A 21,108-nucleotide genomic window follows, 5' to 3' on the forward strand; every position below is an offset into this window, starting at 1 on the left:
GTTGCTCTTACCATCGTTCAGAATCCCCCCCCCCCCATTTGTTCAGTGCAAAAGCCCAGCATGGTGGGGTTCAAATATAAATTCATACCCCTCCCCCATTTTGTTTTTCTACCACCTTTTTTCCTCTCTGTTCTTTTATTTCCTCCTGCCTGCCTTTCCTTTTGTGACTTGCTTGTTTATAATGCCCCTGGGTATCCAAGGACACTGCTTGCTTTTGCAGGGACATTTTACAGGTAAGGAGGGGGGGGGGAAGCCCCCCCACCCCAACTTTGCGTTGTAAGCTGTAAAGTTCTAGGAGCCGAGAATTCGGGTTTTTGGTCCAGGTGCGGGGGGTGTGCAGGCCCAGGGCGGGTGTGCAGGAGCGTGTGGGTGTGTGCGGGGCAGAGCAGGTGCGCGGGCCAGGGCGGGACGTGCCAGGACCCCGCAGCCCGCGCGTCGCAGCCCGCGCAGGGAGGCCGGAACCCCAGGAAGGGCGGGGTGCCGTGGCGGGCCCGGAATTCCGGGAGGGGAGCACCAATGGGCGAAGACCACAACTCCCGACGTGCACCGCGGCCGGGGCGGGTTCTACTGCCTGCTTGTCGCCCGGTTCTTTCCAGTTCTTACGACAAAGACGGCTGTCTGGGGATTGCGAAGTAGCGATTACAGAGAGACCGTAAGCTTCTGTTGGAGGCGCGGGGCCTCGCAGGCGCTTACGGGATGCGTCCCGTTCGTCTGGTGGTTGTGTGCGGTATTGCGGAACTCACAGCCGGACCGCCCGGGTTTCCATGGGGACAGTCATTGTAGACGGACGCTGTGGCGCGGCGGTTTAATTCTCCGGCGGCGGCGATGGAGCGGGACGACGCGGTCTTGACGGGGCTCATCAGGAAACTCGGTAACAGGCTGAGGTGGCCCTCGCCCCCGCCGCCCTCCTGTCGAGGCCACTCGCTGTGAATGGCCGCGTAACGTTTTGGAGGCCGGGCCGCCGCGAGCAGGCTCCCCCTGGTCCCCACCTGCCCGGGGCGTGCCCCCGCCCCCCCCCCCCCCCCCCCCCGGGACCCCGGTCGGCCTCGGTGTGGAGTCAGCCCCGAGGCCCGGCGCCGGCCTGTGACAAGCGCGCGGCGGTTTGCTCGCCCCCCGCGCGCGGTGCCCGCGTCGGTGCCTGCCTGGGGGCTCGGGTGAGCCGGGCGGTCCCTGCCGCGGGCAATAGCCTTGCGCGGTCCTTCGGCAGGGCATCAGCTGGCGGAGATCCGCGAGCGCGCGCTGCGGAGCATCCTGTGCAAGCTGGAGCTCGGCCTGCTCGGCTGCGAGGACGTGGTGCAGGACCAGCCGCTCTTCCTGCGTCTGCTGGCCTGGTTCAACTTCCCGACCGTTCCCATGAAGGAGGAGGTTCTCAGCCTGTTGAACAGATTGGTGAAGGTGGGGTCGTCTTCAGACAACGTCGGGGGCCGCCTGGGAGGCGCAGGGCCTGATCCGGCCCGGATCGAGCCCCGCCATCCAGCCCCGCCTCGGAGTCCCTCTGCCTGTGTCTCTCTCTGGGTCTCGTGAATCAGTAAATAAAATCTAAAAAAAAAAGAAAAGAAATCGGAAGAGCGGGTGTTTGGTAGTCGTTTAACGGCAGCCTTTTTTGAAAGTTAAATAATTCGAACTTTTTTTTTTTTTTTTTTAAAACAACTGGAGCTGTTGGATTTGAGTTCTCCTGAGTCTAATGCTCACCTTCCTCTTCTCTTATTTCTAATGTTGAAGCTCCCACATTGTCTCTACTGAAATAACTCCTGCGTGCTGGCGTGTTCTGATTTTTGGAATCCTTTTTGGAAGTTGGTATTTGTCATTGCGTTTTTCCTTGTGTTTTGTTTTGCATATTAAAAGTTACATGTGTCTGTATGAAAGAGGACGTGTTAACGTTACAGACCATGGTTAATGAATATGCAATTGCATTTTTTTTTCCTTTTCTTATTGTTTTAAAGATTTTATTTGTTTATTTGAGTCGGAGAGAGCGAGAGAGAGCGAGCGCACTAGCAGGGGGAGCAGCAGGCTCCATCCCAGGACTCTGAGATCATGACCTGAGCCCAAGGCAGATGCTTAACCCACTGAGCCTCCCAGGCGCCCCTGAAATTGTGTGTGTGTGTGTGTTTAAGATTTTATTTATTTATTTATTCATGAGAGAGTGAGAGAGAGAAAGAGAGAGAGAGAGAGGCAGAGACACAGGCAGAGGGAGAAGCAGGCCCCATGCAGGGAGCCCGATGCAGGACTCAATCCCAGGACTCCTGGGATCACACCCTGGGCTACAGGCAGGCTCTAAACCACTGAGCCACCCAGGGATCCCCTGAAATTGTATTTTTGCATACCTGTTTTTCAGATTTGTGTACCTCAGCCTGTCTTGAGAGTAGTTGTCAGGGTCAAATGTCAGAAGTGCAAGTGTGATCTTTCAAAACTGTAAGTCACTATGAGTCCTAAGATTTATGTGACTTGGGCATTCTTTGGCTGGAAATAGGAAAGGATAGGGTGAGAGTCCGAGGAGAGAGGTGATCCATTGAATAAGTAACATTTTACAGTGTGCATGTCTCGTGCTCAGCGTCTGGGCTTTTCTCTCCTAAATGTTACCACATGGTTTATGTATGTCTCTGAATCTATGTCTTGTACATGGAAGCTCTTTACTTTTGGGTATAGGAATGCAAGATTTATTTTTTTAAATTTAGTTTTATTTTTTTAAAGGTTTTATTTATTAATCATGAGAGACATGGACAAAGGCAGAGACACAGGCAGAGGGAGAAGCAGGCTCCCTATAGGGAGCCTGACGTGGAACTCGATCCCAAGACCCCAGGATCACGCCCTGAGCCAAAGGCAGACAGATGCTCAACCGCTGAGCCACCCAGGTGTCCCAAGATTTATTTTTCATAAAAGGAGCATTTAGTATACTAAAAATAATTTCATGTTTTTCTTGCTGTAGAATAAAGTGTAGAAATTTTGATATATGGAGTTATTCTCAAGACTCTTCTCTTATTCTTTCAGTATCCCCCAGCAGTCCAGCACTTGATTGATCTTGGTGCTGTCGAATTCTTATCTAAACTTCGTTGTAATGTGGAGCCAAATCTACAGGCTGAAATTGATGGCATTCTGGATGGACTTTTTATTCTTCCTTCAGTAGATGCTGCATCTTACCAAACCAAACAAACTGGTAATTCATTGGAATCAATCTGTTGCATTCTGTTAAAATACAAATATATTGGTTCTAGTGGTAATTCTAAGGAAAGGGATCTTAGGTTAAAATAAAAAAGATCCTCTCACCCAACTTATTTTTCTCTCATTAACTTACTTACTTGAGCTTGACCTTTTCCCCTTTTTCTACAGTTATTCAGGGGATGATACATACGTATTTATTGCTTTTTTTTTTTTTTTTTTTTTTTGGTAAAGGGGCCTAAAAGATGCCAGAGATTTTCTTTTCCTTAGGCTAGTTTGACAGATTATTCCTACGATAGTAACAAATCTTCAACAATAACAGTAATAACAATACTGTGTTCCCATTGTTATTGCAACTGAACTGGTGTTCATCAATCACATGTCACAATCCCATGTGACAGAGAGTCATCAAAGATATTGAAAGATAGTGCCTGACTGCTTTGTGTCCTGACAACTTTTTCCTTAAAGGTGTTAATTAAAGTTGAAGTAGTCAGAAACTACCTAATAAGAGTAAGAGGGTGGAGGGGGATGGACTAAGGATCCTCTTGAATAAATACTTTGTAGCAGGTTCTTTATGTACATTGTAGATGTTTTCATTCTAACAAATAGTTGTATTTGCTGAACCATAAAAGAGACAGGGAACCCCCTTTCCCCATTAAAAACGGACTCAGCATTTACATTTTTTTCCTCTGTAGGAAGACTCCTCAGAGAAAAAAAACTTATTTTTCTAGTTTTTAAAATGATTGAAAAGTAAGTTTAAAATTTGAAAAGAGTAAATTTCACTTTTAAGCAAATAAGGAGCCATTAATATGGTGATATGTATTTTCTTATCAGAAATGCCACAACAACCTGAAATCTTAATAGGATATTTTCCTAAAGACAAAAGTAATCTCCAGCAGATGGAAGTGTCTCCACGACCAATGGGTGTGTATGTATAGAGAAGTAGATCCTGTTAATCTGGTAAATCAGAAATTAATGTACTTTTCCTTATTGTTCCTTATTGTGGTTAGACTGGAATATTTCAGCACTAAACTGAATGTTTGTTTCCTCAAATTAAAGATACAGAGTTTAAAGGGTAGAATTTTATGTTATTCTAACTGCATTTGAGCAACAGTATAGGAGGGTGGGAATGGTGGCAGTACTCAGGGCTTACCGAACACAGACTTGTGAGGAACTGTGCCATGCACTATATATATATCATGTTAATTATTCTCCAGCTCACTAAGTGATGCTCTTCTTCCAGTTACTCAAGCTGAAGTCTCAGGATTGTTTTGGTTTCTTCATTATTCATTCAGTCATTCATTCATTCATTCATTCATTCATTTATCTTTATCCCAGCATCTAGCTAATTGAAGTGTTCTGGTTTAGAGCCTCTCTTGCTCTCCCTGGAATCTCATCTAGGTCTTTTCATGTCTCTGCTCCCATGTCGCCTCCTCAGAGACCTTTTGAGAACTCTAGCCAGGGATCACTTACTGCCTATGTTTAGTTTTCTTCCTGACGTATATCATGATCTGAAATTACATATTTATGTACCTCTTGTTTGTCTCTGTTGTTAAAAGCTTAATGATATGGGCAGCCCAGGTGGCTCAGCGGTTTAGCGCCACCTTCAGTGCAGGGCCTGATCCTGGAGACCCAGGATCGAGTCCCACGTCAGGCTCCCTGCATGGAGCCTGCAGCTCCCTCTGCCTGTGCCTCTGCCTCTCTCTCTTTGTGTGTCTTCTCATGAATAAATAAATAAAATCTTAAAAAAAAAAAATGCTAAATGGTAGCTATGTACACTGCTTTATCCCCAATGCACAGAACAATGCCAAAAACATATTAGGCATTCAGTATGTATTCTTTGAATGAATGAATGAATCTTCATTGGAGTCCCAGTGAACTTGATAGTTACTATCCCATTTGACTGATGAAGGCACTGAGGCTTAGAAAGGATAAAATCTTCGTTCTGGGTGCTGCACTTAGGGAATGATGAAATAAGCATGTACCGAAACAGTTTATTACCTGCACAGTTGAAAATGTTGCGTCCATATCTGCTCATGTCAAGTATTCACTTTAACTCTGTTTGGAAGCTCTCTTACTAAAAAGTTTCATAGAAATTCTCTGGTTGAATAACTCTTTCTGTAAAAGTTCTGTTAGGCTTGTTAGGCAGCTTTGGTTTGGAAATGGTAGTTTCTTTGTGTTTCTGATTAAGAGGTTTCATTGAGTGACAGTAAGAGACACCGGAAGGGAGAGAGTATGTCCAGGGCTGGGGAGGTGGGCACTTGAGTACAGCTGTTGAAAACATTAGGGATCATTGAGATGGTAATATTTTGTCATGGGAATTGCAGTTTGTGGATTGATGATACACCTTATTTTGGATACATCTTTTTGTGTGCTGTATAAGTCTGTCCTTCCCTCCACCCTGCCCTTACTTTTCTGTTAGAGAGTAAATCCTGCTTGGATGTTAGCACTTTTGAAAGAAACAACTGTGCTATATTTGTGTGTTTAATAATGCTGTTATCTAAATGCAGAGATTTCGTGCTCTTTTCAAAGCATTTGGCAGAAAGAATATTTGCCACTTGGAAGAGATTATGTAGATACTAGATACTGTTTCTCAGCATTGCCACCTTGTACAATATAAGGGCTGTTAAAAAATAATTTGAATCGAGTAGTTTGAAATTGTTGGTTTCTCAGATTTCTTTTAATCTTGAGTGCTGAGATTTGATCTTCAACCTTATGGTCTTCAAGTCATTTTCAAAGAAGTTTTAACATCTAACACCACTTAGGATATTTGATCATGAGTAATTAAATATAGTATATGATTATGTTTATATCATATTTAATTTCTACGATTAACGATCTCCAAATGCCAGTTCCTTTTATGTTAAATTTAAGCTTTGTGTTCTGGTTAGCCACAGGGTAAAACAGAAAATGTAATAGAAACTTTAAATGTCATTCGATATTGTTTTGTGTTTAATGCCCTTCTAATAATACATGGATTCTCTGTAAATTATGAAAATAGAGCTCTCTTATTTATCCTGTTAGGGAACAGATTTGCAGCTGACCTTGTTTGGTATATTTGAGGTTACTGTAAGATGTAGCTTTATTTGAGGGATTGTTTTCAGGGTAAAGCCTTACTTTTTGCATTGTGAGTCTGTCAACATTGTCTTTGATCCCATAAATTTTGCTGTTGCATTAACAGTGAATCAGACTGTGAAGGTGTTTGAAGTTTTCTACGTTTCCTTGGCTACCCCTGACTACAACAGATAGACATGTTCTCTCCTCTAATGAAAGGTATGGTACCTAATGTGTGTCAGGTTATTTTGGTTCATTTATAGCCATTTTCACCAAGAAAAAAGTATTACTGTACATTTTCACCAAGAAAAAAAAATACTAAGTGGCTATGAAAGGTAGTAATGGGAATATATGAATGATTTTTCACTGTTTCAAAAAGCAGGCCAGAAAAATTCCTGTTTGCCCTTATCAGGCTACACATCCTTTTTTTTTTTTTTTTTTTGTGGTTGGAATCTTGTATATTTTTTGGTGGCATGAGTCCTCTCTTATTGACCAGATTCTCTGATTACTTATGTTCTTGGCTAATAAAACTGGGAAAAAATTAAACATAAATGCAGTCTTTTAAAATGCAGTCTTTTTTAGTGGACAGCATATCCAGTGGACAATATAGAGACCAACTTGCTAGAGTTAGGACTAAGTAAACAGCTGGATGCTATTAAATGTATTTTGATGCTAGCACTTCCTTTTGAGTATCGAGTATTTTTTTTTTTTTTTTAAGATTCTATTTATTTATTCATTAGAGACACAGGCAGAGGGAGGAGAAGCAGGCTCCATGCAAGGAGCGGGATGTGGGACTCTATCCTGGGAATCCGAGATCATGCCCTGAGCCAAAGGCAGATGCTCAACTGCTGAGCCACCCTGGCGTGCCATGGTGCTGGCACTTCCAAGGCATCAGTAAATTCTCTTGGATCAACATATTGAAGAAGTGTACAGTATACTTGGGCAGGGGGCAGAGGTGGTTTTGAGGTCAGCTCTGAATCAGGCCTCATGGAAGAGATTATGACTTCTAGGGCACACTTCTGGATGGTGTGGACTGGAGCTGGTCTGAGAGAGGCAGTGTGGATTCTTCAGGTGGGAGGTAAATGATTGCTGAATCCCTAGGTGGGCACATATTACCTGAGGGCTGTCCTCTGTTTGGGATAAGAGAAGAATCCCAGCTTGATTCACTCCACAAAGGAAGAGTGGTAAGGAATTTAATTTCTAGAATTTAACTATATATTTGCTATAATATTTTTTGTCTTACTTTCTAATTCATTTAGCAGATTTCATTGCATTCTGTGCCCTTTGACTTCCTTGATTTCATTTTGTAGCACTGTTGATAGTCTTTGCATACAATGGTGGATACCGTGTAGTGCTTGCTCTTGAGGAAGGTCTAGTAGGGGATAGAAAGGCATCAACATGAAGTTGCCAGAGCACCAGTTATAAGCATGTGGAGGAAGGACCTATCCCAGAGTTCTTGATTAGGAAAAAGATCTAGTAGGAAGGCTTCCCGGGAGAAGTGAAGTCTCAGTCTCAGGTCTGAGACCTGAAGAACTGTTAATAGAGTCATTATGCCACTAGGTTACTTAGACTCTGGTATAGATAATTCTTTTTAAAAATAAATAATGAGGGGTGCCTGAGTGGCTCAGTCAGTTAAGTGTCTGCCTTTGACTTGGCTTGGGTAGTGATCCCGGGGTCCTGGGATCGAGCCCCGTGTTGAGCTCTCTGCTCAGTGGGGAGCCTGCTTCTCCCTCTGCCTCTGCTTGCCACTCTCCTTATTCTCTGTCAAGTGAATAAATAAAATCTTAAAAAAAAAATGGTATTTTTTTTTGTAGCTCTTTAAGAAGTAGTAACCATACTTTAATTTGGAACACCTGTGAGCTACTGAAGGACGTTATCATGCAAGACTTTCCTGCTGAAATTTTCCTTCAAAGGCCAAAAATTGTTCAGGTACGTATGCTCTGTAATTGTTTTAGATTTTGAAATAGAGAACTTTTTACAATGAAACAAATTTTGCAAAAGCAGAAGTCAGTCCTTAGGAAGTAATTTACTGTATTTAAAAAATGAAGTATTCAGTTTCTGAAACTTCTTTGAATGGTGGTAGTTCTTCTGATAGGAGGTAGTCTCATTTGACATATGCAGTTTGAGCACCTTGAATTTACCCTTTATGAGTCACCTAAATGGGAGAATGGACTTTGGAAATTGAGATTGGGCCATAGTAACCCTTCCTAACAGTGAGAATAGCATTGCTTTTTGAGTATCGAGGATAGGTCAGGCAGTGCTAGATGCTGTGGAAATAAGGTCATAGTGAGCAGTTCAGATGAATTCTTTGCAATCTAGTCTATTGTTTGTACAGTAGAGCTGGGGATCCTGCATCTGGGATCCTGGCATATCTATAGCCTCTAGTAATACCTTAGCACCTCACTCACCATCCCAGGGCTGGACTGCATGCTTCTGAATGGCAGCTATTACTACATACTATTGCCATTGTCAAAAGACAGCAGAGGAAAAGCTGTTCATTGCCAAAATGTGGCAAAAATGATTTAGAGTTGCAGAAGGCTTGCTGTGATTTTTAAAAAGTACTGTGTAACTTAATGGGGAATAATTCATGTGTTCTTTCAGAATAGCAACTCAACTAACAGATTTTAGATAAAACACTGACTTGTCTATTTAAATTTTATTTTCTTGCTTTGTCCCATCTTTTGCTTTATGCTAAGTCATTTTTGCCTGTTTCCATTTCTTGGTCTTAAAAATATTTTGCAAGTTACTTTATTTCCTTTGGTGGTTCATTTGACCTTACTTGAATTCCACATCCATCTTCCCTTGATGACTTTCATTGCTCTTCTTTATTTCAGAGCCTTTTATCTCTGTTGAAACTGGCCTTTGGTGGAGATGGAAGACATCGCCTGGCATTACAGTCAGTGTCCTGCTTGCAGCAGCTGTGCACATACTTAAGAAACAGACTTAACTTTCACCGAGATCCAGGTTTTTTCTCCAGTAAAGAAGGTATTTATGTTTGTTTGTTCATTAGTCATTGATGGTATTTGCAGATTTTTTGAGTATTATATTTACTGTATAGATTTTCACAATATAAACTCCTTATTCTTAAATGTAATCAAATGATCATCTTTGAAAACCAATTGTGTGAATGACAGAACCACTCATAATCCCATCCTCTTTTTTGGTAAGAGCCATTTGCAAGATGTTTTTCTTTTCTCTTAGGCATATAGTGCTGTTGGGAACTAAGAACTAGAATTTTGAGTTCAGCTATTCATTTGGGACCTTGAACATTTTGGAAAGTTATTTGTATTAATAGATTGTTTGGTTTGAAGAATAACAATTTGTATTTTGTTAATAGTTTTTAACCTTTGGTATATTTTACTTAATTTATTTTAAAATAATCTCTTCAGGGTAGCCCGGGTGGCTCAGTGGTTTAGCGCTGCCTTTGGCCCAGGGCGTGATTCTGGAGACCTGGGGATCGAGTCCCACGTTGGGCTCCCTGCATGGAGCCTGCTTCTCCCTCTGCTTGTGTCTCTGCCTCTTTCTCTGCATCTCTCTGTGTCTCTCATGAATAAATAAATAAAATCTTAAAAAAAAAAAAATCTCTTCACTCAACATGTGCTTGAGCTCACAACCCCAAGATCAAGAATTACATGCTGTAGTGACTGAGCCAGCCAGATGCCCCGGGTTTGTATTTTATGAAAACTATTTTTATGCAACTTGCGATGTAGTTCATTTATTATATGATAGCAGTGCCAGACTTTTAAGGAAGAAAGCACCACCTAATGGCCAAATAAAGCACTAGACTGGCTTTGTCGAAACAGTATTTATAATTTAGGAATTCTATGCACTTATTCATTGAAAGTTGAATATTAAGTTACAGTGATTTGTCATCATGCTTCACAATTAATCCCTATTCTGTTCAGAGTTTCCCTGATTCTATACCACTTGAATACTTATGCTGTACATTAACTTTATTATAGATCTCAGAGGGCATTGAGTTCTTCATTAACATTCTTGAAATAGAGCGTTTTCTGAATGACTGATAACAGAGAGCTGTAGGTACCCCATATTTCATCAGAATTAAGAGTTATACTGTTGATTAAAATAGTATCTTTGAAGATTTATTCATGTATTAATGTTTATCTATTACTAGCTATATGCCAACTGATGTTCTAGTCTCTAGGGGGGTTAACACTGAACAAAGCAGATAATGTGCCTGCCCTTCTGAGCTTATCCATGAGAAGGTTGGGAATAGGAAATAAATGAGTAAACAAGTTCGTTTCAGATGAGAAGTGCTTAAAGGAAATAGGAAGGGTGGTATGACCGAAGGTGACCAGGGAAACGTGGCTTACCTGGATAGGATGGGCGGAGAGAGTCTCTCAGAGGAGGTGACCTGAAGGGTGAGAAGGAACCATCTATTTGAAGAGCTGCAGGGACAGTATTCCTGGAGGATTGGGGGCCTCAGAAATGAGGTGACCTGCCTGAGGAACAGCAAACCAGGCTGGTGTGGTGAGTGGAGTAGAGTGAGCAGGGAATGGGGCACAGAGAGGGGATGGGGTGAGATCAGAGAGGTAACCAGGGGCCAGAGTGTGTTCAGATTTGTACATCTTAGTAAGCCTTTCTTCTCTTCTCTTCTCTTCTCTTCTCTTCTCTTCTCTTCTCTTCTCTTCTCTTCTCTTCTCTTCTCTTCTCTTCTCTTCTCTTCTCTTCTCTTCTCTTCTCTTCTCTTCTCTTCTCTTCTCTTCTCTTCTCTTTCTTTTCTTTCTTTATGATAGACATAGAGAGAGAGGCAGAGACACAGGAGGAGGGAGAAGCAGGCTCCATGCCAGGAGCCCGATGCGGAACTCGATCCCGGGACTCCAGGATCGCGCCCTGGGCCAAAAGCAGGCGCTAAACCGCTGAGCCACCCAGGGATCCCCTTAGTAAGCATTTCATATTTTCTTTGTAGTGCAGTGAGACGCTCTTGGAGAACTTTTTTTCCTCTGCAGATACCTTTATTTTACTTAAGTCTTGAAAAAAATTATGGTAAAATATGTATTGCATAAAGTATGCCATCGTAACCATTTAGAACTATGCAGTTTTATTGGCATTAATTGCATTCATAGTCTTGTGCAACCATCACCATTATCTGTTCTCAAACAGTTTTCATCACCCTAAATAGAAGCTCTGTGACCATTTAGCCATGTTCCCCATGTCCCCTTCCCTCTGCAGCCACTGATAACCTCTCTTCTACAATCGGTCTCTAAATTTGTCTGTTCTTAGTACTTCTTACAAGTGGAATCATGCATTTGTCCTTTTGTGTCTGGCTGATTTCACTGAGCATCATGTTGTCAAGGTTCATCCATGCTTCAGCTGTGTCAGAACTTCATTCCTTTTTACGGATAATGTTCCACTGAATGGATAATGCCACATTTGGCTCATTCATTTACCTGTTGATGGGCATGTGAGTTGTTTTCGCCTTTTGGCTCTCATGAATAATGTTTTGGTGAACATCGGCACATCTGTTTGAGCTCCTGTTTTCAGTTCTGTTGGGTATACCTGAGAGTGGAATTGCTGGGTTATATGTTCATTCTACATATAGCCATCTGAGGAACCACCAACCTGTTGGCCACAGTGGCTGCCTCATTTTACTTCCCAGCTGGCAACCTATGATGCTTCCAGTTTCTTCACATGCCACCAACACTTGTTACTTTCCCTTTTAAAAATCACAGTCATCCTAGTAGGTGTGAGGTGGTATTTCACTATGGTTCTGATTTGTATTTCCCTACAGACTATTCATTAATGACTAGTGGGTGATTTCCTATTGACTTTTTACATGCATATTGGCCATTTGTGTATCTTCTTTGGAGAAATGTCTTTTAAAGTCCTTTGCCCTGGGTGCCTGGGTGCCTTAATGTGTTAAGTGTTTGCCTTTGGCTCAGTTCATGATCACAGGGTCCTGGGATCGAGCCCTGCGTCGGGCTCCCCACTTAGCAGGTGGAGTCTCCTCTCTCTGCCCCTCTTCCTGCTCGTCGTTCAGACTCCACTCAGCTCAGAGCCTGACAAGTGGCTAGATCTCCTGACCCTGAGATCATTACTTGAGCTGAAATCAAGAGTCGAAAGCTCAACTGAGCCACCCAGGCACCCATGGTGGTTTATTTATTTATTTATTGTTGAGTTTAGGAGTTCTTTATATATCCTGATTATAAAGTCTTTTTTAGATCTATGATCTGTAGGTATTTGTTCTCACTCTATAGGTTTTCAGTTTCTTCATAATGTCCTTTGATGCATAAAAGTTTTTTTTTTTTAATTTTTTTTTTAAGATTTTATTCATGAGGGACATACAGAGAGGGTCAGAGATATAGAGGAAGAGGCGGGACTTGATCCCAGGAACCTGGGATCATGACCTGAGCCAAAGCAGACCTCAACCACTGAGCCATCCAGGTTCCCAAAGGTTTTTGATTTTGATGAAGTCCAATTTATCTTTGTTTTCTTTGGTTGTGCTTTTGGTTTCATGTTTAAGGATCTATTGCCAAATCCAAGATCGTGAAGATTTACCTCTATATTTTCTACTGAGAGTTTATGGTTTTTATTTAGTTATTTATCTTTAAATTTAAAAAATTTTAAAAATATTTATTTATTTATTTTGAGCTTATGGTTTTAACTCTTATATTTAGGTTGTTGATTCTTTTTGAGTTCATTTTTACATGTGGTTTGAGGTAGGGTTTCTCGTAGAGTTGTGAGCAGCGGAGTGCATGACCTGCTATTTTGCTTTGGCAGTCCTGAATGTTACAAGTCAATAGTGCTGGCTTGAAGGCTAGAGATAATCAGGTCACTTAGATATAAATCTAAATGTGCTAAGTGAATACTTCAAAAAGGTTGATCTTTACTTTTACCCCAATAGAAGTGTTTTTACAAAACATCTTAACTTTGTTAATGTTTTTTTGGAAGAATGACATAAAAATTCCGTAATCATAATTTGTTGCTATTGAGGGATAATTTTATTTTATTTTTTTCCTCTTAGATACAGTTTCCCAGAATTCTTCTTTGTCATACTGTCATGAAGTTAGAGTTATTCATCATTCTCAGAATCCTTCTCTGGGAAGCAGTAGCCCCCGGCCTTCTGTGGTTGGACGCACAGGCCAGCGACCCAGAGGAGATGGCCAGGATTGGGATGCTGTGTCTTCCAGGTGACCGTTGAAATGCCCAGTTAACTTGTGCATGTGTGTTTTGGTTTCAGAGGGAGATTAATATTTTTCTCTATCTTTTCTTTTGGAATATTACCACAGGTATTGGCCTTGTGTTGAACCAGTGGTTTTCATACTTTTTTTGACTGTGAGCCACAGTAAGAAATAATCTTAGTTTTAACTCAATACTCAGTACACAGATGTATGTTCTTATGTGTGTGTATAGGTATGTTTGTGTGTTTGTACGCTGTGTGTGTATTCCTGCCAAAATAAGGTGTTCACAAAATACTCCCTTGATTCCCTGTGCTACATAGTAAACTGTATTTTCTGTTTTTTTCCATTTGATTAAAAAAAAGATTGATGATTTTGACCTATTAAATTATTTTTATCAGCCACAAATGGAATGCAATCTAGTTTAAAAGCATAGGTTTAGATGATAGATAATATTTTGATAGTATTTCAAACCCGCATTTGTAAGTCTAAACATAGTTTAAATGCATCAGTATTTACTATTAAAGGGAATGATTGGAGGCTATAAAACAAAGGTTCATTTAAGATGCACAATTTATGGTCTTTTACTTATTTGTGTAAATATAGATTTTTATATATTAACTTTGTTTAACGGGATTGGCATGGGTGTTTGTGTGTTACCTCATCCCTAGGCTACCAGCATCTTATAAACATATTAGTCTCTTCTTTTGGTGTCATCTTAATAAATGCTCAGTGAGATGAATACTCCTCTGTTGGCTTGATTATTTACTCATGACTCTGCTGTTGCTACAAGCTGACACTGATTCATGCTGGCTGCATGGTTGGTGTTACACCAAGTGCTATACATGCTTTATCTCCTTTACTTGTCATCCTGACAATCCTGTAATAGCATTGGTATTATCATCGTCATCATTTTACAGGCAAACGTGGTTGGGAAAGGCAATGAGCCTTGCCCCAGTTTATATAGTTGGTGAAGAGGAAGGCTGGTGTTGAGACAGTATGAGCTGAGAGCCTGTGCTCCTAGTCCTTCTGTAGGAGTTACTTGGTCAGGCATGGTTTTTCTCTTTATTCTGGGAAAGCCTTTCTGTCTTGTTCTCTAAGTTGTATCTGGTGTGCTGCGTGCATATAAATTCTCACTCCTCTCTCAACACCATCCTCACGGGGCTTGTTAGAGTTTGAGAGAAGCCCACCTCATTTTCGTATTTTGGGATGTTGAAATTGAAGAAATGACAAAAGATATATTAAATTTGGGGAGTTTTACATGTTCAATAGCATTAGTATATCTGGGATTCAGCTTCAATTATGGATAACATTAAAAGTAAAAAATTTGAGGTCCTTTATAAATGTGAGTTTTAGGCCTTTCTATAGCACTTTATCCCCACCCCTTCACTTGACACCTAAGGTAAGAATTTTTTATGAAGAAAGCCATGAAATATGGGATGATCCACTTTTGGTACATTTTCAAAATCATGATGTGATGCTGAATGTACTAAATGAAGTAATCCATTTCTCCTCATGTTTTTCTGGCATTTTCTAGCATTCTTCAGTTGCTAACACTGGCTTATTTAGAACATTTGGTGAAAATCACTGAAAATCTAGGAAACTATAAACGATTTAGTTTTGCCTCTAAGTTGATTACAGAAGAACTTTGCTATGAATTGGCTTGCTTTTCTCTAGAAACAAATGGATTATTAGTGGTAATGTTGATTGCTCTTCTAGGAATTTTGAGAACATCATTTTGAAAAGCGATATATGAGTGCATTTTTGGTTTCATTTACAGTTTTGACCTATCTTTATGGAATTTAATCTTATAATTTGTCAAGGTTTCACAAATCTGACCACATTGTTGCATGAAACAATGTAGTTGTGTCTAACATGAGGCTTCTCATGTGCCAGACAGCAGAGATGCAGTAAACCTTTTTGTGAGCTGTTTCCATATTCAAGGATTATCATTTGTTTATTTTACAGTGGAAGTAGTAGTCATGCTCCTGTGAACTCTAGGATCTCTGTGCATTCGCCTTTGGATGTGGTACACATAGATCTGCCTGAGCTGGAGGCCGAAGACACTCTGGAACTACAATTCCAGCAGCTCAGTCTGCCCCAGTTCTGTGTCTCCGTTCTGCAATCAGCAGTTCCTCTCTTAAGAACAGGTTAGCTGTTTTTGAAGTCATAGTTCTTGTTATGTAATTTATCGCTGTTTTGTCCATTTTGTGGGACTCTTTTCTTCTTTTCACTTACCTGTGTTAGGAACTTGCTTTTTTTTTGTTAGGAGCTTTTTTATAAAGATTTTATTTATGTGAGAGAGGAGAGAGAGAGAGAGTAAGCTCAAGTGAGCACTATTTGGGGGAGGGGCAGAGGGAGAAGCAGACTTCTCTGCTGAGCAGAGCAAGGATCCTGGTGCGGGACTTGATTCTAGGACCCTCGGTTCATGACCTGAGCTGAAGGCAGATACTTCACTGTCTGAGCCACCCAGGCGCCCCTGGGATACAAATTCTTAGAATTTAATAAAGTCTTAATATTGTCCAAGTGAATGTGGATGACATGAGCATTGTTTGGATAGAGTATCCCCTTCCATTTATGGCTTTTTGTATATACTTCCACTTCTGTATGACTATTTTAAACATAAGCACTGAAAAAACAATGTGACCAGAATAATAAATTAAAGAAGGTGGGCCAGCATGAATAGACTGGGATAAGAAAATCTTTGGCTTTTGCTCTTTGGAAACTTTTTGAGTCTCTCACAGTTGTTCAGTTGTCCTACTCAGTTCGTGGTTAAGCTGTGAAACATGTGAAAAACAAACCCCAAACTGGATTCTTACCTTTGCAGTAATTTCTTTTTCTGAAAAAAACCAAACTCAAAAAAACCTCCCAAACATTCTGGAGTTGCCTCTTCTCTCAGTATGCTGGGTAAATTCTCAAAGATGTACTAAAGTAGGGATCCCTGCGTGGTGCAGCGGTTTGGCGCCTGCCTTTGGCCCAGGGCGCGATCCTGGAGACCTGGGATCGAATCCCACGTCAGGCTCCCGGTGCATGGAGCCTGCTTCTCTCTCTGTCTCTGTGTGACTATCATAAATAAATAATAATAATAAAAAAAAAAACAAAAAAGCTACCTTAAAAAAAAAAAAAAAAAAAGATGTACTAAAGTATATATGGTCGTGTAGTTGTAATTTTAGTCAAGCGTGATAGGAACAGTAACAATATGACCAATATCTGCCAGGACTCACTAGAACAGCAGTTAGCCTATGTGGAGTTCCCGTCCTGCTCATCTGGCTTTGTGTGCGTGGTTTCATGCATTCCTCACACCAACCCATTTTATCTTTCCATGAGTGGTAGTTAGTACTTTCATCCCCATTTTATAAATGAGAACACTGAGGTTCAGAGTGTTTTGGGAGCTTATCCAGAGTCATGCAGCTAAAACGGAGGCTTGAGCCAAGATTCTTCTGAAGCCAGTGACCATGCTCCTTAAGCACTTAGCAGTTTGTGAGATATAAAAAGGTTTGGGGGGCAGCCCCGGTGGCACAGCGGTGTGGCGTGGCCTGCAGCCTGGGGTGTGATCCTGGAGTCCCGGGATCGAGTCCCACGTCGGGCTCCCTGGCAATTATTCCATACCAGTTTATTGTAGGTATTGTGTTTCAAAAAATTTATAGCATAAATAAAAAAAAAGAATAAAAAAATAAAAAGGTTTGGAAGTGATAACAATATTTTATTCTCTGACTCTCTACATTTTCAGTAGTTGATAAACTTGTCAAGATATAAGATAAATAAGATTTGTTTTTTTGGTTGATACTGGCTCAATAAAATCTATCCCATTTGAGTTGTTTTCTAAGTGTCGTAGTTTATTTTTGCCTGGTTGGAGATGATGGGGAGGGAAGCAGGATGGAGGTCTATGTTTGGGAAGTATTAAAAATGTTTTTATCCTAAGGAAAACCAAATACCCTAACTTATCACTGACTGAATAACTCTGCTGCCAGGAGTTAGACACACGTATTAATTAATTCATGTATTAGTAATGTGAAATAAAGAAAGAGCTGAACTTTGGCATCATGAAGTATATATGTTTGCCTGCATGGTATACTGAGAAGAACAGTTTTAGATTAAATGATTTCGCATTTAACCTTTTCTTAATTTGCTGTAAAAAGTCAGATTGATAATTATAAAGCTATATCTTGGTACATAAATTTTTCTAAATGTTCTCTTGCCCTTTTGTGATAAATTATTGCATAATTTGTAATTGTTCAATATCATAAGAGATTTCTAAGAGAACTTGCTCCAGCTGTTCTAATGGAACAATTAATCTAGGCCCTTATGATCTGGTGGTTTTACTTTTATTCATTGGAAATTGGCCTTTGGTATGTGGGACCAGAAAGTCTTGACTGAATGTTCGCCTTATGGATAGTAGAATTCCTTTGTTGTTCTGTCTCTGGAGAAAAGAGATTGCTTTGGTGGGTATGTAGCCTCCTAGCACTAAATAGGAGATTAATAGAATGCATTTTTAAACCTAACCTGGTGCTTTGTCACATACTACATGTGTAACACGAAAAGGTCTCTGAATTAGAAAAATTTAACCTATCTCATGGCATTGTTAGATTTTGCTACTTTCTTTTTGAATATCTCACTTCTGAGCGCATTGGACTTGTGGCTAAATTAGGATTGTGATTGGAACAAAAATGTTAATGGTGGTTGTAGATTGTGACTTCCCTATATGTCTCTTTCAGTGATTCTAAGGACATAAAAAAATAAAAAGAGAAAATAGGAGTTTGAGGGTATCACTAACTAGAAGATTGAGCAGTATGATATATAGCTGTTCATTTGAAAGTTAATTTTTTTTCTTCTATCTATATTCCTAGGTAGTAGACAAATGATAATAAGAGTTCTGGAATTGCTTGCAGAGGATATGATACTTATTGGTGAAGCAATTTCAGCCGATATCTGGGATGACAACAGCCTTTTTGCTGTAGATATGGTGAGAATCCGTATTTTCCTTGGGATATGGTAAATAATATTTAATTTTGTTTTGATCCTTTTAAGCCTGTTTCATTGTCTCATTAGTCTTTGAAAGCTTTCTTTCATACCAATATGTCTCAGGCTTATTTTGTTCATTCTGAAACAGGCCATTTCTCTAGAAATTCTGGTTACTTATTTTTTTGATTCTGGTTTCTCATAATGGGAGGAGGTATATTGGGATGAAAAACAGGCCAGTGTGGTCCTTATAACTACTGTCCTATCATTTTTCTTCTTTTAGTAATTAGGAAATAATGTATTTTTTAAGATTTTATTTTTTTTCATGAGACACAGAGACAGAGACATAGGCAGAAGGAGAAGCAGGCTCCATTCAGGGAGCCTGATGTGGGACTCGATCTCAACACTTGGAATCACACCCTGGGCCAAAGGCAGATGCTCAGCTGCTGAGCCACTCAGGTGTCCTAGGAAATACGTATTTTTAAAAAATGAGTCCAAATTGCTATTTTTCTGATTTTAAATTTCTTTGCTCATACTTACACTGTTGCTCATAGAAAGTCTTAGTTTTTAGCAATATCAACATAATTGCTTATTAGCTTTAACCTTCAGCACATGCTAAGCTAATTTCAGAATAGTAGTGTTTGTATCACTGTGGTCAATAACTGATAAAATCTAAGATTTCTTTGCAATTCTTTTTGACTTAGATTAAGTCTCACTATGAATATACGGTCAAGAGGTGCCTGTGTGGTTCAGTTGGTTGAGCATGTGACTCTTGATCTCTGTTCAGGTAATGATCCTCAGGTTCTGACATCAAGCCCCACATCAGGCTCTGTGCTGAGTGCAGAGGCTACTTGAGATTCTCTCCCTCTGCCCCTCATCCCACATGAGCTCTCTCTTTCTCTCTCTAAGTAAATACATAAAATCTTTTTAAAAATACAGGAAAAAAAACTGCCTCAGAGTCACTTGAAAGAACTCTTTTTTCTGTTACAATTTATTATACAGTTAGATTTGTTTTAATTTGTTTTTACTTTTGGGAATTGTTTTCTCCTTATAAACATGTAACTCAGAGATGTTCCCTTGTCATCCTGTTCTCTGGTTTGTATTTTCTATTTTTATTTTAGTTTCTGCAAATATAACCAAGTAAGCATGTAGATTCTCATTGCTCTTCTCACATCTCACATAAAAGGTCGTATGTTATATATGATTTTATACCTTGTTTTTTTTTAACTTAAAAATATATCCTGTTTGCACAGGATAATAGGTATGGAGATTTTCCCATGTCCATATGTGGAGGTGTTCATCATTCTGTTGGATAGGGTACAAGTGTTTCAGTGTCTGCTTATTCACCCAGTTTCCTATTATTAGACACAGTTGCTAATATAAATTATGTAATATGAATAATGCACATATATCATTTCATACATGTACAAGTGTGTCTCTAGGGTAGATTTCTTTAGGATTGCTATATCAAAAAAGGTCAGAGGGAGGGTGGATGTGGGGATGGGCAAAATGGATGAAGGGGAATGAGAGGTACAGGCTTCTAGTTATGGGATGTCTAAGTCATGGGAATGAAAGGTACAGCAGTACAGCATAGGGAGTATAATCAAAGATATTATGGTAGCATTGCATGGTGACAGGTGGTAGCTACACTTATAAGAACAACATAAAGTACAGAGTTGTGGAATCACTATTGTATGGCTGAAAGTAAATGTAACCTTGTGTGTCAACTATACTTGAAGAAGTAAATGTATTTTAAATCCTCATATTGTCCCATTCTTCTATATGGCTGTACCATTTCACTCACTCACCAGCAGTTTATTAGAATGTGTTTTCTCCTACACACTCAGCAGTAGGGTTTATAGTCCAACTTCAGATTTTTGCCATTTGGATAAATAAGTGAGGATTGAGGTGCTATTTGTTCTTCTCTGAGTAAAGTTGAGGATCTTTTTGTAAGATCATTTTCATTTCTTTTTCTATAAGCAGTCCAGGCATTTATCCATTTATCTCTTGGGTCATTGGTCTTGTGTTCTGATTTCTATGAGCTTTTATATATTAAGGACCTTGACTTCCCAAGACAGGTTGTAAATTGTTTATGTCCTCAGAGGGGGAGGGGAAGGACGACGGGAAGCGAAGGAAGGAAGTAATTGCAGACAAGAACAAAGATACCGCCAGCAGACCGAAAGCAAAGGGGAGAGAGAAAGACAACTCCCCCGTTTTTTTCCCATCTCTTTCTTCTTTATGCAGTCTTTCTTTCTTTCTTTTCTTTTTCTTTCTTTCGGTATCTTTCTCTCTCTCTCTCTCTCTTTCTCTTCTTTCTTTCTTTCTTTCTTTCTTTTTCTTTCTTTCTTTCTTTCTTTCACTTTCCTAATGATGCTTTTGACTCTGCAAAATCTTTTATTCATTTGTTTATTTTTTAAAAAAGATTTGAGAGAGACAGTGCAAGAGCAAAGGTGGGAGGGGTGGAGGAAATGAAAGAGAATCTCCAGCAGACTCCCTGCTGAGTGGGATGTCATCTCATGACTGTGAGGTCACGATCTGAGCCAAAATCAAGAGTCGCCACTTAACCCACTGAGTCACCCAGGTGCTCCTATATTTGTTCATTTTTTTATATAGCTGCCTTAGTCAGTTTTTTAAAAAAGATTGGTTCTGGATTTTGAATTATAGATTTTCTTCACATCTTGGGAAAAACATGCTCTATTTCTTGAAGTCTACATGTTCGTCTTTTAAGAGTATTTTTCTCATATAGATTTTGCACATTTCTCATTGTTTAGTCATATCTGTGTGAATATATATTTATGTG

The 21,108-nt window shown here is 40.1% G+C and overlaps 1 protein-coding gene across 1 annotated transcript in view; it reads left to right on the forward strand.

Moving 5' to 3' along the window:
- The first annotated feature begins 568 nt into the window (after nucleotides 1–568).
- The window catches only part of RTTN (rotatin), a 142,896-nt gene continuing 122,356 nt past the window's right edge, over nucleotides 569–21,108 (forward strand). Inside the window, 11 exon segments of the mRNA XM_038525811.1 lie at nucleotides 569–871; nucleotides 1,208–1,395; nucleotides 2,989–3,154; nucleotides 3,991–4,080; nucleotides 6,338–6,354; nucleotides 6,356–6,429; nucleotides 8,025–8,139; nucleotides 9,045–9,195; nucleotides 13,196–13,361; nucleotides 15,318–15,499; nucleotides 18,197–18,312. Coding sequence (XP_038381739.1) covers nucleotides 826–871; nucleotides 1,208–1,395; nucleotides 2,989–3,154; nucleotides 3,991–4,080; nucleotides 6,338–6,354; nucleotides 6,356–6,429; nucleotides 8,025–8,139; nucleotides 9,045–9,195; nucleotides 13,196–13,361; nucleotides 15,318–15,499; nucleotides 18,197–18,312 — 1,311 coding nt within the window. The 5' untranslated portion in view covers nucleotides 569–825.

This window comes from Canis lupus, chromosome 1, assembly GCF_011100685.1.
Source record: "Canis lupus familiaris isolate Mischka breed German Shepherd chromosome 1, alternate assembly UU_Cfam_GSD_1.0, whole genome shotgun sequence".
Lineage (NCBI taxonomy): Eukaryota > Metazoa > Chordata > Mammalia > Carnivora > Canidae > Canis > Canis lupus.